General features: G+C 38.2%; 2 protein-coding genes across 4 annotated transcripts; one reads left to right on the top strand and one right to left on the bottom strand.

Annotated features, from left to right (window-relative positions):
• Window positions 1–308: 308 nt before the first annotated feature.
• Window positions 309–5553, top strand: LOC148874748 (Calcium-binding EF-hand family protein). Of its 3 annotated transcripts, none has more exons than XM_088986260.1 (5): window positions 309–736; window positions 3349–3597; window positions 4558–4760; window positions 4860–5034; window positions 5148–5553. In XM_088986260.1, exons 1-5 carry the CDS (start codon window positions 721–723, stop codon window positions 5246–5248), a joined length of 744 nt encoding a protein of 247 aa, XP_088842386.1. In that variant the 5' UTR covers window positions 309–720; the 3' UTR covers window positions 5249–5553. The 3 variants fall into 3 exon arrangements, with proteins under 3 accessions (XP_088842386.1, XP_088842402.1, XP_088842394.1); XM_088986276.1 differs by having other exon boundaries at window positions 313–736; window positions 4609–4760; XM_088986268.1 differs by having other exon boundaries at window positions 313–736; window positions 4564–4760.
• Window positions 5554–5932: 379 nt separating this feature from the next.
• On the bottom strand, window positions 5933–8798 carry LOC148874747 (receptor like protein kinase S.2-like). Its single transcript, XM_088986249.1, has one exon. The coding sequence runs from the start codon at window positions 8544–8546 to the stop codon at window positions 6114–6116; it is 2433 nt and encodes an 810-aa protein (XP_088842375.1). The 5' UTR covers window positions 8547–8798; the 3' UTR covers window positions 5933–6113.
• Between the last annotated feature and the right edge of the window lie 5493 nt (window positions 8799–14291).

Genomic DNA, 14291 nt, shown 5'->3' with positions numbered 1-14291 from the left:
TTTTATTTTATCATCTTTTGGAGATAAAATCAAATAGTGGAGATTGTCATCTCATCTCAACAGTGATGTCTCAAAAAAGTTGTCAAGAGTGCCATAGATTGGATTTTAGGGGATTGGTATCCATGAGCTTGCTTGGCCCTATTGGGTTTGGATTTATAATTTACTTCTCATTGAAGATGTTTTTGAAGTGGATAATCTTTATGAGAAAAATGATAATAATCAACTTTTACACCAGCTTGGTTGAGCATTCTTGAAGATGGGTGGCATTCAAATGTTAAAACAGTTAAAGGCATGGAATTCAAAATGTTATCTAATGACCGTCATCCTTGCAACAAACAGTTCTACAAAATTTAATGCACTTGCAAAGCTTCCTTCTCTGGGGTACCTTTTCAAAGCCAGCCCTTTCATTCGTCATGGTCTTCACATTCCAACAATTCAATTTTCTGAAACTCGGAAGATATTATAAGAAGTTTGTTCACCTTGAAATCAAGTGAAACCCTAGAATTCTTTATTGTTCACCTTTTTCTTAGACTTCCATGAAAGCCACTTTGGCATCTCTTCCTTTATTCAGAACAACTCATGTAGCCATATTCCCCACTTTCTTCATTGCGTCTTTGAAGGTCTCTCCTTTATTCTTTTATTTCTTTGTGTGTGCGTGTGGTGGGGTGGTGGGGAGTCTATAAAGCTGAGAGTTGCTGTGTCGCCTCTCAAGCCAAAGCCATGAAAGAGTCACCAGGTAAGCATTTATCATTAGTATTCTTTTAGTATTCGCTTTCTAATTTCCTTCCTTAAAAAATAACAAAAAAGATTAAGAAAATCAAAGGTTTTTAGCATGTCTATAACAATATGAATGATTTTTCTTCAGAAGATATGGTTGATTCAATCACTCGTCTAGCTTTTAAATCTTAATATGGTTGGGAAATCTGAACTCTCAAGTTGAGAGTTGTCTATACAAAAAGCAGAATTGCTAAGTGGCAGTTCACTACATGGTTGATTACATCTTTAAGGTTCCTGAAATGTTTCCAAACCAAGTGATCCAGTTATTTGATTAATGTAATTGGGTGTGGATACTAAGCACAGCAGCATGCCTTTTCTTTTATTTTTCTTTCATTTTTAAAAGAATTATTATTTGTTCTTTTACAAAACTTTACACTGGACTCCTGCAAAATTAATGAAATATATCTATGAACTTGGGGCACTGGCTCCTTAGATAATTGAGTTACACCTGTTTGAGAAAGTGAATTATGGGATCTGCTCTCCTTGTTCTGGGTTGTTTGGGTTAATAGCTTATGTTCTTCATTTTCTAAAGAGGTGGTTGGTGCCACTATAGGCAAATAAATCTTGGTTCGGTTCGGAATTGCTTGATGGTAATAACATGTCTTGATATTCATAAAAAAATAATAATAATAACATGTCTTGATTATTTCATTCCTTTTTTGATGAAACATTAGATTTCTGTTCGAGTGATCACAACCTGTAGTGGTTTCACATTGTCCTCCAATAACAATTTGCCCTGAGATCCAAATTAATTGATAGGATATGGTAGTAAAGTAAGGCCTACAGGTTTAATTTGTCTTCATGTTCTTATATCCAGCCAAGTAATATTTAACTGATCTGCCTATATCCATGCTGATACTTGGACATCTATTTATACCTTCTAATATGCTATTGATTTTATGGGCTGAAATTGACAAAAGACATTGGAGCTAAATACTTTCAGACAATGTAACACAATGAAGGGGACAAACAATAAAGTGCAAACATTTTATTTTCCAAAATTTCCTTTAGGTTTCATATTCTGTTACATGGTTACACCTTAAAATTGTTTATGTACTTTCTTTTACATGCCAAGGTAACAACATAGAGCCTATTGCATTTAAAGGCTCTTGGTTATTCCAAAAATATTCATCATAAATTATATTCTCTCTATGGATTACTGTTTTTGTTTGATCTCCTTCAGCATTTATGTTTTTAAGATCTATTAGTCCTCTCCTCTCTCCCCTTCCCCCTCTTTCTCCATGATTTATGTCCTTGGTCAAATTCTGACATTACCAAGTAATGATGGAATGCCTTTAGTGTACAAATTGTTCTCTTTAATATACTCAAGAATGAACTCTGTTTGTTTCTGATAAAAGAAAAGGTTTAATTCCCTTTCACATGTTTTTTTTTCTTTTCCTTTATTTCTTTTCTTTTTATTTTTTTCTTTTCTCCCTTTGAGTAGGTTGGTCGTTCAAGTTACACCAAGTGTATTTTGTGCATTCATTTTTCTGTATAATCATCATCATTGTATCCCTTGACCCCTATTAAAGTGGAGAGGATAAACTCTTCCAATTGCATCCAAGCAACCAGCTTTACCAGATGGATATCATGAAAATTGAATTCAAAACTCAAAATAAGTCCTTTCCTTCATAGTACTCTGAACTGTGCTATACTGAAACTCCTAGAAGTAGATCCAAGTCCTCCATAGATGTTTCAGATTGTCCTCCTTCCATCTGTATAGTTTCTAGGCTCTATGAGAAAGCCTGAAAGGGTATAGTAGTGGGTGTTTTTTATTTTGATGGTCAAAATAAAATTCATTAGAAAAGAAAAAATACAACCTAATTAGATGATGAGGTAGCATCCGCATACAAACTAACCTAACAGAATCATCCAATTACAATTCAAAATAAATTTTCCAGATTTTGAAACCCCAACACTACCCCAATATTATCCCCAAAATCCTTTATGGTGACTTGGCCTAAATTCTGGTAATATCAGGACCCAATCTGCAGTTGATTTGCCAACAGTTGCCACCAACCTATCCAAATTCCAAGCTTTATCTTCACAAAATCTTCTGTTTCTTTTCTTCCATAGTAGTGGGTGTTGCTACTCCCAGTGGATAAAGAGAATTTTTTTTTATATTGTCTAAGAATTAATATCAGGAGTTGTTTTTTTTTTTTTTTTCATTTGCCTCTTTTATTTAACTCTTCATTTTCATTCGTTTGTATGGGTATACTTACAAAAACATAACTGCATGGCTCATCCCCTTTTCCCTTTTCTGGCTCACTATCCTTCCACAGGCCTTCAAATTCCTTAAAAGCTTGCATGCATATTTAGTAAGAATGTTCAAAATTCTTGCCAAACAACCATAAATCATCAAGCTTTACCTTAATATCAATTATTTGTATGACCCTTTTTGTTCATTATTAACTAGTGTATCTAATCCTCATTCTCACCACTCCAACTAGCCTATCAACCTTCTAAATAATAATAAGAAGAAATTGGCTCTACCATTCATCATATCCTTAATGAGATATCTTGCATGTATTGAAGCAACCCCTGTTTCCCTTTTGTTTCTTTTTTATTCAGGTAAATTTCATCTATGCCCTACACTGAAGTCGTTTTTCACTGAAAAAGTTGGAGGCTTGCTTTCCCATTGCAATTCATCAAACAAGTATAAGAGGTTAGATGCAAAGCTTGAAGGGAAAATGATTCAAGTTATCAAACACAAGGGGTCATCTGAAAAGAAGACTTTCAAGTCAATGAACAGCATAATTATGAGATTTCCTCAATTCAAAGAGGAGATGAGATTGATCAAGGATGTGTTTGAACAGTACGGTGAGTTTTTACTAAGATTTTAGGATAAAAAGTGTAGTTGAGGCAGTTGACCCTGGACCTGGAGATCTTTTTTTCTTTTTCTTTTTTCCCTGCGTGCATGCATGGTAGGGCTGGAGAGGTTCAAGAGACATGGGGAGTAAGAAGCATGATAGAAGTGGAAAATACTAAGAATAGAAATTGGTAATGCAAATTTGCAGTTGATAGAATGGGGATATTTCAAATTTCTGTCCCTTTGTTGGACCCTTCTTGTCATTATAGAACAAATTTAGCTCAAAACTATCTAGAACATGGCAATAAACCCGAGGAAAAGAAACCACATATAATTCAGAATAGATAAGAAAGACAAACAACTAATGAAGCTAACTTAGAGGCTAAAACACCAAAAAGACTTTCTTTCTAGATATGTTAAGCTGCAAGGATGAGGAGCTTGCAACATGATTTAATCCAACAGCTGCATAGAGAATATCCAATGAAATCTTAGATGAGGGTCTATCAGAAAACGGAAAAGCAAATAAAATCTTCTTTCAAAACAGAGGTTAGTGAAAAGGTAGTGTTTATTTCTTTCTTTCTGTTATCTTGATTTGTGCAATAAGCTAAGAATAAGGAATTTTACTGGTTTTAGCACAAAAAATATTAAAAAAAGTAATGAAACTTTCCACTACACTAACAATTTAAGGTCACCAAGCATGACCTTCCGCCTTTCATAAGGGGGGTAAACCTCTGAGTAGTAATTAAGGGGTAGGCCTTAGTATATATGTGAGGCCTAGACCTGTAGAGATACTCTTGGTACCTCACTTCGAGGCATATACGTTCCCCCTTGAAGTAGTTGTCTTTTAAATCAATGGTTTTCGTAAAAGTTCTATTGGAGTTTAACTTCTTCACTGTTGCAAGATGTTTTGTGGAGAGTTAAGTGATGAATGTTTCATACTATGAATGTTTCATACTAGCTCTTTTGAATAGATGAAGATTCTAATGGAAGTATTGACCGTGATGAACTAAGGAAATGCTTAGGCAAACTGCAAGTCCAACTAACAGAGAAGGAAATGGAGGATCTTTACCAATCATGTGATATTGATAAGAATGAAGGGATACAATTCAATGAGTTCATTGTTCTTCTCTGTCTCGTCTACCTCCTTATGGAGCCTTCCTCCTCTTCAAACACTGTAACAGTCTTTTAGAGTTTGTGATATGTTTCCTTTGCATCTTATATATTGTAAATATGTACTAACTGATTTCTTTGATGAACTGGGGACTTCTTTCAGAAATCACAGATGGGATCACCACAACTTGAGGCCGTCTTTGATACAATAATTCAAGCATTCCTGTTTCTTGACAAAAATGGAGATGGAAAACTGAACAAGAAAGACTTGGCCAAGGCATTTAATGAGGCTCCAACCCAGGAGAAACCCCCAAGGCATATCACCAAGTCAAGATTCAGTATGTCATCCCCTCCCCTAGTTTGTGCTTTGTATTACTATTCTGTTTCCTTTTTTTCCTTGGTGTGCACTTGACCATCTGCTCTTTTTGGGTATCCTTCTAACTAAATGCAGAAGAAATGGACTGGAACAGAAGTGGTAAGGTCAGCTTCAAGGATTTCCTATTTGCATTAACCAAGTGGGTTGGGATCGATACAGATGTTGAGAAGGATTAGTCAGTATGACATGAGGTGGGACTGGACAGAGTTAGCAGATGATTTACAGGAGCAAACACTGTACAAGACTTCGGCATATGGCTGTATGCCTGTATGCAATTCTTCATAATCAAAATGTCCTAAATACCATCCAACAATACTTGTCTGTTTTGAATTCATGTAATTGTTGGGCCATTGCAAAAAAGCCCTATTAAGTAAGAGTAATTGTGGCAGTAAATGATAAACATCTGCCAAAATATCGTTCAATTAATAATGCTGCAGAAAAACTGAATTCAAATCTGATAGTTACCTTCCACTTGGTATCACATTTAAACCATCCTATTTACAACGGTTATTGTTAGTATGTAGTTATAATGTAAGAAATGGAGAAATAGAGGAGTGTTCTGTTGCTTTCTTTTTTTCTTTTATATGAGGAGCCTAGGATGTTTGACAGATAGAATTATCTGTCATACCAAGTTCACTTTGCAAAAATAAATACTTTCCATATGAAGCTTTTATTTACAGCCAATGTGGGGCAGTACAAGGTTTGTTTTGAAAATGGCAAGTCTCTGTAGCATTAGCTAGTATTTGAGTTTTAGTATACCAAATTTTAGTTTTGGTGCCTTTAATGGAGAGAAGAAAAAGTAGATAGCTTGCTTGATTCCTTCTTCTGAGATAAAACTTAAAAGGAATATCCACAACCCATTAGCAAAATCATCACAAATTTGTTTGCAAAAAAGACATCTCTCCCATTTTTATTTACAAGAAGTAAACAACCAGATAAAACATTTCAGCATTCCTTTTCTATACAAGAAGTATAGCATAAAACTAGATACCGTTACCACTCATCTTTCCATACCAAAACTTCAACTGTGTTGGCTGAGTTTCACTGAATTCCAAGAGCTTGGATTCTTTTGATCAATGCCAAGGAACAGTAGTTCCTCCGCTGCCATTCATCCCTTCTTTCTTTCCTTTGTCCTCCCTCCTCCAAGCACCTGTCATTCCCATCCAGTATGCTGACAATCTTCTTCATGCTTGGTCTCAAATCTGGGTCCGAGTGTGTACATGCCATTCCCAATTTCACTAGCCTCACCATCTCCCTGTGATCATACTCTCCATCCAACCTCCAATCCACCAGTTCCATTAATGGTCTCTTCCGTGCCTGGAATTCACGGACCTTCTTCACTAGTAGTACCTCAGGCCACCGGAAGTCAACCGCCATCCGTCCAGTCACAACCTCAAGCATCACCACGCCAAAGCTATACACATCGGCCGAGGTATTTGCTTCACCGGATTCTATATACTCCGGTGCCATGTATCCAAAGATCCCACGAACTGATGATCTCTTTGGATTGGCAACCACATGATGGCCATGCTCATTCCGAGTCAAGAATTCAGCAAGAGCAAAGCAACCCAGACGTGGGTTCATGTCAGGGTCAAGAACAATGGCCGAAGATGTGATGTTTCTGTGAATGACCTGCTCATCCCATTCCTCATGGAGGTAAAGAATGGCAGATGCAAGTGATCGGATTATGCTGTACCGGTGCCGCCATCTTAATACAGGCTGCTCTGTCTTTTGGTGGTGGTGATGGTGGAAGAGGAGGTGACTGAGCAATCGATTAGCTGAGTAGTCATAGACAACTAGCATCTCTCCTTGCTCAGTGCACCACCCACGGAGCTGCACTAGGTTGCGATGGCGGAGCCTCCCAAGGTTATGGAGTTCGTCAGAAAACCGAGCTCGCAATGCAGGGCATGTCTTCATCCCAAGTCGCTTTACCAGGATATGTTGACAGTTCTCCAGGTAGCCATGATAAGCAGTGCCAAAGTCCACCTCTGCAACTCTGTGGGTATCCGAGAAATTGTCTGTAGCATTAATAATCTCCTGGAATGATATCTCTCGTGGTGTTTTGACTGAAGGGAAAGTGGTCGGATAGTAGCGATTGCTGTCACTGGAAGGACCATTGTTCTCACCATTGTGGGCAGTCACAAACATGGTCTCGGCTGCAGTGACATAACTAGACGCCAAAGATGTAACGGTGGTTGTAGTAGATGTGCTGGGAGATGACAAGGATATGTATTGAGGGTGGGACTGAAACGATGGAAGAGCCGGCAACGAACCGATACAAGTTCCGGCGAGTGCTGTCATCACCCATTTCATGGTAGGCCTGGATTGAGGGTCACTGAGAGAACATAGGAGCCCGATATGGATCAGACGTTCCATGTCAGAAAGCCTGTAAGATCCATCCTTGAGCCTGCCATCCCCAGCTTGGAGGCACCTGCCCTCATCAGATAGCTGTCTTATCCAGTCAAGCAGGATGATCTGCTCATCTGGGTATGTGAGATCAATCGCTCGCCGACCAGAGGCCACCTCCAAGACAACAATCCCAAAGCTGAAAACATCAGATTTTGCCGTCGCAATGCTTCGTTTCTGGAAGCTCTCAGGCGGCAGATACCCAATTGTGCCACCGATCCTGGTTGTGTCTGCCAACCGAAACTGGTGGCTTCTTATGGACATGGACTTGGGTATTGGGGTGGTTGGATATTCGAGCTCATGCTCCAGCCACCGGGCCAAGCCAAAGTCGCCCAGCCGGGCGTTGAAGTGGGAGTCAAGCATCACGTTGCTTGTCTTCACATCCCGATGAATGATCTGCGTCTCCAGCTGTTCATGGAGATAGAAGAGCGCGGTTGCCAGGCCGGAGACAATTCGCCAACGGCGTTCAAAGTCCAGAACTGCCGGCCCTGAACCATCAGGCCGCCTGAAGAGCATCCGGTCAAGGCTTCGGTTCGGCATGTAGTCGTAAACAAGGAGTAACTGGTCTTCATGAATACACCAACCCCTAAGCCGAACAAGGTTGCGGTGACGGAGCTGAGCCACCGCAACCAGCTCGGCCGCGAACGTCTTCTCAAAACGCTCCCCCTTCTCTGCCACGCACTTCACTGCAACCACAGACCCATCACTCGGCAACACTGCTCTATATACACGCCCGAATCCCCCGCTCCCAAGCATCTCATCCTCGCTGAACCCATTAGAGCCTATATAGAGCTCGGCGTAGCTGAAAATCCTCGGGCTGTTACTACCAACCTTGTCTGACAACACTACCCCGGCCATGTCCTGAAAATAACCAGGCCCGGAGAAGTTGCACTTACACAGCTGTCCATAACAGTACTGCCGGAAACGAAGCCACCCCCGGTGGCCTAACCGTCGGATCAGCTGGCGAATGAAAGCAAGAATCCGGCGGTGGTACTCAAGCCCATCCTTCTTTGTGGTGCGGTGGTTGTTGTCGGCCGGTAACATGAAACAGAGGCGACCCTGCTGCATCCCGGAGGCGATGGCGGTTTCACCGGCGAGAGGCGGAGGACATGGATTGGTAGAATTCTACTTCATACGTTGCTTTGTTTGAATTTTATGCGAGGAATGGACCGGTGAGTGGCCACCACTTTTGACGTCAGCACAGAAAATTCTTTTTTCTCAGATTCTAGAAGCACTCTCTCCGTGCGTTCACACGACGCGATCGGAATCTGTAGCAGGAAGCGTGGCGAATGGCGATAGTAAAGCGAGTTCGGACCCTGGAGTTGCGGTGGTGGCGCCGGCAGCATCTTAGGTCCTGCGCCAGCCTAAATATTGTTGCCACGTGGCAAATGGGATAGCATTTGTTTGTCATCAGTCAACTAGACTTGGTGGGCCATGGTTGGAGATTGTGGGCCCCAACTTTAATCCTCTGGATTTATTTGATTAGTGCCTTAAAAATTGGATAAGATAAGAGGTACTTGATGGTTAAAACTTAAAATCATTGTGTCAAATTGAAGAAGTTTGGCCTGTTTTCCATCCATCAGACGGTACAAACCATTTTGACATCTACTGTTTCCGATAAATCGAGCAGCACCGGATAATATTTGTATTGGTAACGAGTAACGACTAACGAGTAACGACCTCCTTTCACGATTCACGTGTGCGTGTCAACCATAAATACCTTTTGGACTTTTGGCCGCCTGTAGGGTTGTGAATGGATCGGGTTTTCTCGATAAACCGAACCGGTCGAACCAATTTGTCGGTTCTGCAATTGTATCCCGATTAATAATTGGGTTGGGATTAGGAATGACAACCGGGTGGGGTAAGGCCGAATTTTCCATGCCGCATGATATTTGAGTTCGGAGTCGAAGCCGGGGTGAGGTGGGCAAATACCATCTCTGCCCCGTTCTCAGTCCCCCACCCTGAACCCCAATCATTGGTCAAAAAACCTACCTTGATTGCGGTGGAGTGGGTCAGAGTCCCACGAGGATGCGTCAAATTGTCATCTCTAATTCCAATCAGTTTTTGTTATTCTAAACGGATTATGGGGGAATTGTATAATGCAAATTATTTCTTTGGTTGCTGGTTCCAAAGAAATAATTATTTAATACTATGCTTCCATCTCAACAAGATTGAGTTCTTGAATTTCTAGTTTCAAAAGCATGCTTCCATCTAATTATTTTTCACATAATTTTATACTAAAGAATTTGTTTTTTTTATTTTAAAAACCATCATTATTTGATCATTCCAAAAACATATATTGTTTTTTTAAAACAAAACCAACTTGTTTTTTCCTTTGAAAATAAAAATAGAGTTAAATAACATTTTTTTTTGTTGAAGTTGGGTGAACAAGAAAAACCAAAATATCGAACCAATAATTCTGATTAACCAAATCGAGCGGTTCAATTTTGGCTTGGTAATTTAAAAAACTGAAGGTTAACCAAACCAATCAATATACATATATATATATATATATGTTTCATATATTTTATATTATCCATATATTGTAAAATAATAAATATGCATTATATATAAATATATATTTATAATATATAATATATTATTTATCATTTAAAATATAACATTTAATATGTATTTCTAGTTTTATTATATATTTATATAATTTTTAAAATATATTATAAATATAAAAAAACCAAAAAACTAACAAAACGAATCACCTGTTAATCGAACCAGTCAACTAGTTAAGCAATCGATTTTGATTCGATTTCTGTTATCGGTTTTCCACAAACCGCTAGTTCCAGTTCAATTTCAAAAATAAGCCCAACCGAACCGTGACCACCCTTAGCTGAAGTGGCGATTCCAAAAATAAATGAAAACAAAAGCATTGATGTTATAGAACCACCCCTAACTAATACTTAATAGTATATAAAGGTTTGCTGATTTTTCCTGTATTTTTTATCACATTTTGTCTAAAAGGGTAAACTTATAGACAAGTAATTTTGATATCAGTTTATTATTTACTCTTATTTTTTATTAAGATTATATTACCAAAATATGAAGTTCCAAATTGTTATTACTAGAAGTAGTTATACATGTCAAAGTATTATCAGGTTTAATCGAATAATAAATTGTTTGTTTCTTTTTCTATTAAGGGAAAATTCCCGATTAATACCCTGTACTTTAGCTATAATGCCATTTTGGTCCCCAAACTTTAAAACGTGACAATTCGGTACCTAAGCTTTCAAAACGTACCAATTTAGTGCTTGTCGTTAATCAACTGTTAAGTGGCATTTGAAAAAACATAAATGCCCTTCGAGTGTCATCTAATTTTCTCTATTAACTATCCAAACATTGACAAAAAATGAAGAGTCCGAAATCCTTTTCTCTTCTATTCAAGTTGGGGTTACGTCTCAATAGGCATTCTGGTGACCCCAACTTTCTTGAATGGAAGAGGCAAGGATTTGGGACTATTCATTTTTTGTCAATGTTTGGATAGTTGATAAAGAAAAATTAGATGACACTCGAAGGGCATTTGCATCTTTTCAAATGCCACTTGACGGTTGATTAAACCCAGGTACTAAATTGATACATTTTGAAAGTTTAGGTACTGAATTGTTGTGCTTTAAAGTTCAGTGGACCAAAATGGCAATAGGCCTAGTGGTGAGCAAAAAAACCAAAAAACCAAACCGATTGAAAAAGACCAAACCAAAAAATTGGTTAACCGAACCAACGGTTCAGTTTCGGTTCAATGTTTTAAAAAAACCGAAGGTACCGGTTCGATTTCAGTTAACGAATATAGAAAACTGGTGGTTAACCGAACCGACCGGTATACATATATTTTATATATATTTCTGCATATTATATATATTATATATTTTAATATCATAAATATGCATTATATATAAATTTATATTTATAATATATAATATATTATTTATACTTTAAATATAATATTTTATATATATTTATAATTTTTTATTATATATATTGTAAAAATTAAAATACTGAAAAACCGATGAACCGAACCAGTCAACCAGTTAATTGATTGGCTTTGGTTTGGTTTCGATTACTGGTTTTCCAAAAACCAGTAGTAACAATTCTGTTCTAAAAAAAACCCACGATTCGATTAACCAAACTGTAAACACCCTAATTAGGCCCAAATTACATGGTACTAATCGAAAATTCTCCCTTCTATTAATAATCCATTCGGGATTGGTCCCCCCTGTCCCAAACCAGACCCGACCCGTTAACAGCTATATGACTGGTCCTCAGGCATACACATCTCATTCACCACCGTCCATATTAGCAGCGATAGATCACATGTTAGGCTCCCGGTTCAAGATAAAGATCAGCGATCAAATTTCTTCATAGTCCCTCATGTGTAAACGTTAACCTTGTAGGCACCGTCCAACGTGGGTACTGGGTACAGCCAAATTTACTGGTCCCCCGACCTAATTCCCTACTTCGATGAATCACAACGATGATATGATATCAACCATTGGTTCAGGCTATTTTTAGGACGTGCATATGAACAATAATCGTGTTTTTCACTAGTTATTTGAATTTCACTAATGAAAAGTTGAATTTGTTTTTATTTAAATTGAGCTTTCAGTTGAGCTTAATTTATATTATATATAATATTTTTATTTTTTTTATATATAATGACATAATTTTTATATGTATAACAGACAATAAATTTTTTTATTTTTTTATATGAAATTTAATATATTAGTGAACTCGATTTACCTGATGTTTTTCTATCAGATCAAGATATTCGACTCCGCTCCACTCGACTTGACACTAGTCCACCCTTACTACAATGGTGAACCTAAGGTGTATATACATCAATCTATCCCATACTCTAAAAGGAAATCTGCTTGGTGGGGCCCATAGGATGGTGAGCAATCGCTATATATGTCATGGAGGTGCAGTTGGGTATGGATAGGATCATAGGAGAAGGTCCCACCTGCACCACTGAAAATAAAGAATGTTTAGTTTTATTTGATAAATTATTATGAACGTAAAATGGGAGTCAACTGCTTGTAAATGAAGGATAGCGCTCCACCTGCACGTTGAAAATGAGGAACCAAACTACTTGTTTCTTATATTCCCTTTAAAAAATTCAGGGATTCACTCATTCATTTTTATCACAAATCACAAAATTCAGGGATTCACCACCAACTACACTTTAAATGCGTTCTCACCAAATATATGTATAAAAGAAAGAAAATATTCAACTCAAGCTCAACAGACCCATATCCCAAACTTTAAGGACAAACGCATAAAAAAGATGTATAAAGGTTTCAATCATTTCTAGACAAATACCAATAATATACCAAGTGGGTTTGGCCTACAACCTTGATCATGTTTCATTAGCACCTGATTAACCAAAACTGATGCAGGGCATTAAGTACATTAAACGAGAAGGCATTGAAAAGTACTTGGATGGAAGTAATAAGAAATTATTTAAGTGTTTATGATATGGGCCAAAGTTCAAAGTATCATAATGTATCAGCCTGTATTAGCCTATACGTATCATTCCGGGACCCTTTGGGTACACCCCTACAGTGGGTGTATTGGGGATCTGACTGGTTCAGGGGATGGAGGGGTCCTAAACTGGTTCCCCTGAACCAGTTTTGAAAAAAAAAAAAAGTATTGAAATGCCCAATACTCCCCTACCGGTGTATCGGGTGTATTGATATTTTGAACCTTGATATGGGCTACTGAATAAAAGGAATGTCAAAACAGGATTCATGTAGCCGACCTCATATAATTGAGACAAAGCTTAGATGATGATGATGATGATGGTGGTGGTGGTGACTTCATTAAAATGGCTAGCATTGTTGGGGGTGTAAGCTGAGCCACGTTAGATCAGGTTAAGGTGAATCCTAACCCAATCTGAGGTTTTGAATCCCCATTCCTAATCCTAACCCAGCCTCATGATTTCAGGATGGATTGGGATGAGTTTAGGCACAGGTTGGCTTGGTTTTTTCCACTTGTTTTTGCTAGAATGCTCTTATTAGACTTAACTGACAGCATTATTATAACATTATACGTACTAGGTGCTTTAGTTGTATTATACTTTACATTCCTCCATGGTTGTTCAGGGTGGGTTGCTCAAAGGGCTCACCCCTAACCCAACCCTAAGTTTATATTTTTCAACCCTAACCCGAACTTCCTCAAATTGTACCCGTTCTAGTTGTTAATATATCCTATTTCTCAATCAGGGGAGGCATCACATGCCTGATGATTCTACTGTATACAAGTCAAATGGTGGAAAGGTGTAGGGCCTACAGAAGAAGAAAAGGTCAGGTATATTGATCCATTTATCTGCATTATAGTCAGTGGCTGATATTATGGTTTGGTTGTAGGAAAAGAACGTTTGGGTTAGTTTAACCAGGCATTGCACCTTTTTGATGTGCAGCTATCAAACTAATAAAATATACGATGCGTGCATTCCAAGCATGAAGCATGCGCACCAACACTGTCCCAACAAGCCATTGCAGTTGCACAAGGGAGATGTTATCAATGTGAGGCTGCAGTGGTGCGTCGCGACAGCATTGGGAGCATTCTGTTGGTAGCAGAAGTTGCAAAATGGTTCACGAAATATCACCTAATTTGGTGCATAATATGCTAATTCTGGTTGGGTAGCAGATGGAGAGTTCAAGTATAATGTGAACCAGGGCTGGCAGTTCTTGGCCCAAACCACCAACCAACGATTTTTCTTAATGGGTTTTCTTTTGGGTCGTGTCTTTTTCTTTCCAGTTTGGTATGATAGATCACCTGTTACACATATTATAGGTTTTCAGTATC

Source organism: Nelumbo lutea, chromosome 1, assembly GCF_056320005.1.
Source record: "Nelumbo lutea isolate HS-2025 chromosome 1, American lotus-T2T, whole genome shotgun sequence".
Lineage (NCBI taxonomy): Eukaryota > Viridiplantae > Streptophyta > Magnoliopsida > Proteales > Nelumbonaceae > Nelumbo > Nelumbo lutea.
Note: the sequence above shows the minus strand (reverse complement) of the source record. Positions and strands in the feature narration are given on the sequence as shown.

Excerpts from the sequence above, each read along its gene's own strand:
- LOC148874748 (XM_088986260.1), top strand. Across the intron at positions 3,598-4,557 it reads GGATGTGTTTGAACAGTACG|ATGAAGATTCTAATGGAAGT; the intron begins GTGAGTTTTTAC and ends TCTTTTGAATAG. Across the intron at positions 4,761-4,859 it reads CTTCCTCCTCTTCAAACACT|AAATCACAGATGGGATCACC; the intron begins GTAACAGTCTTT and ends GACTTCTTTCAG.
- LOC148874747 (XM_088986249.1), bottom strand. The coding sequence starts at position 8,546 with ATGCAGCAGGGTCGCCTCTGTTTCATGTTACCGGCCGACAACAACCAC.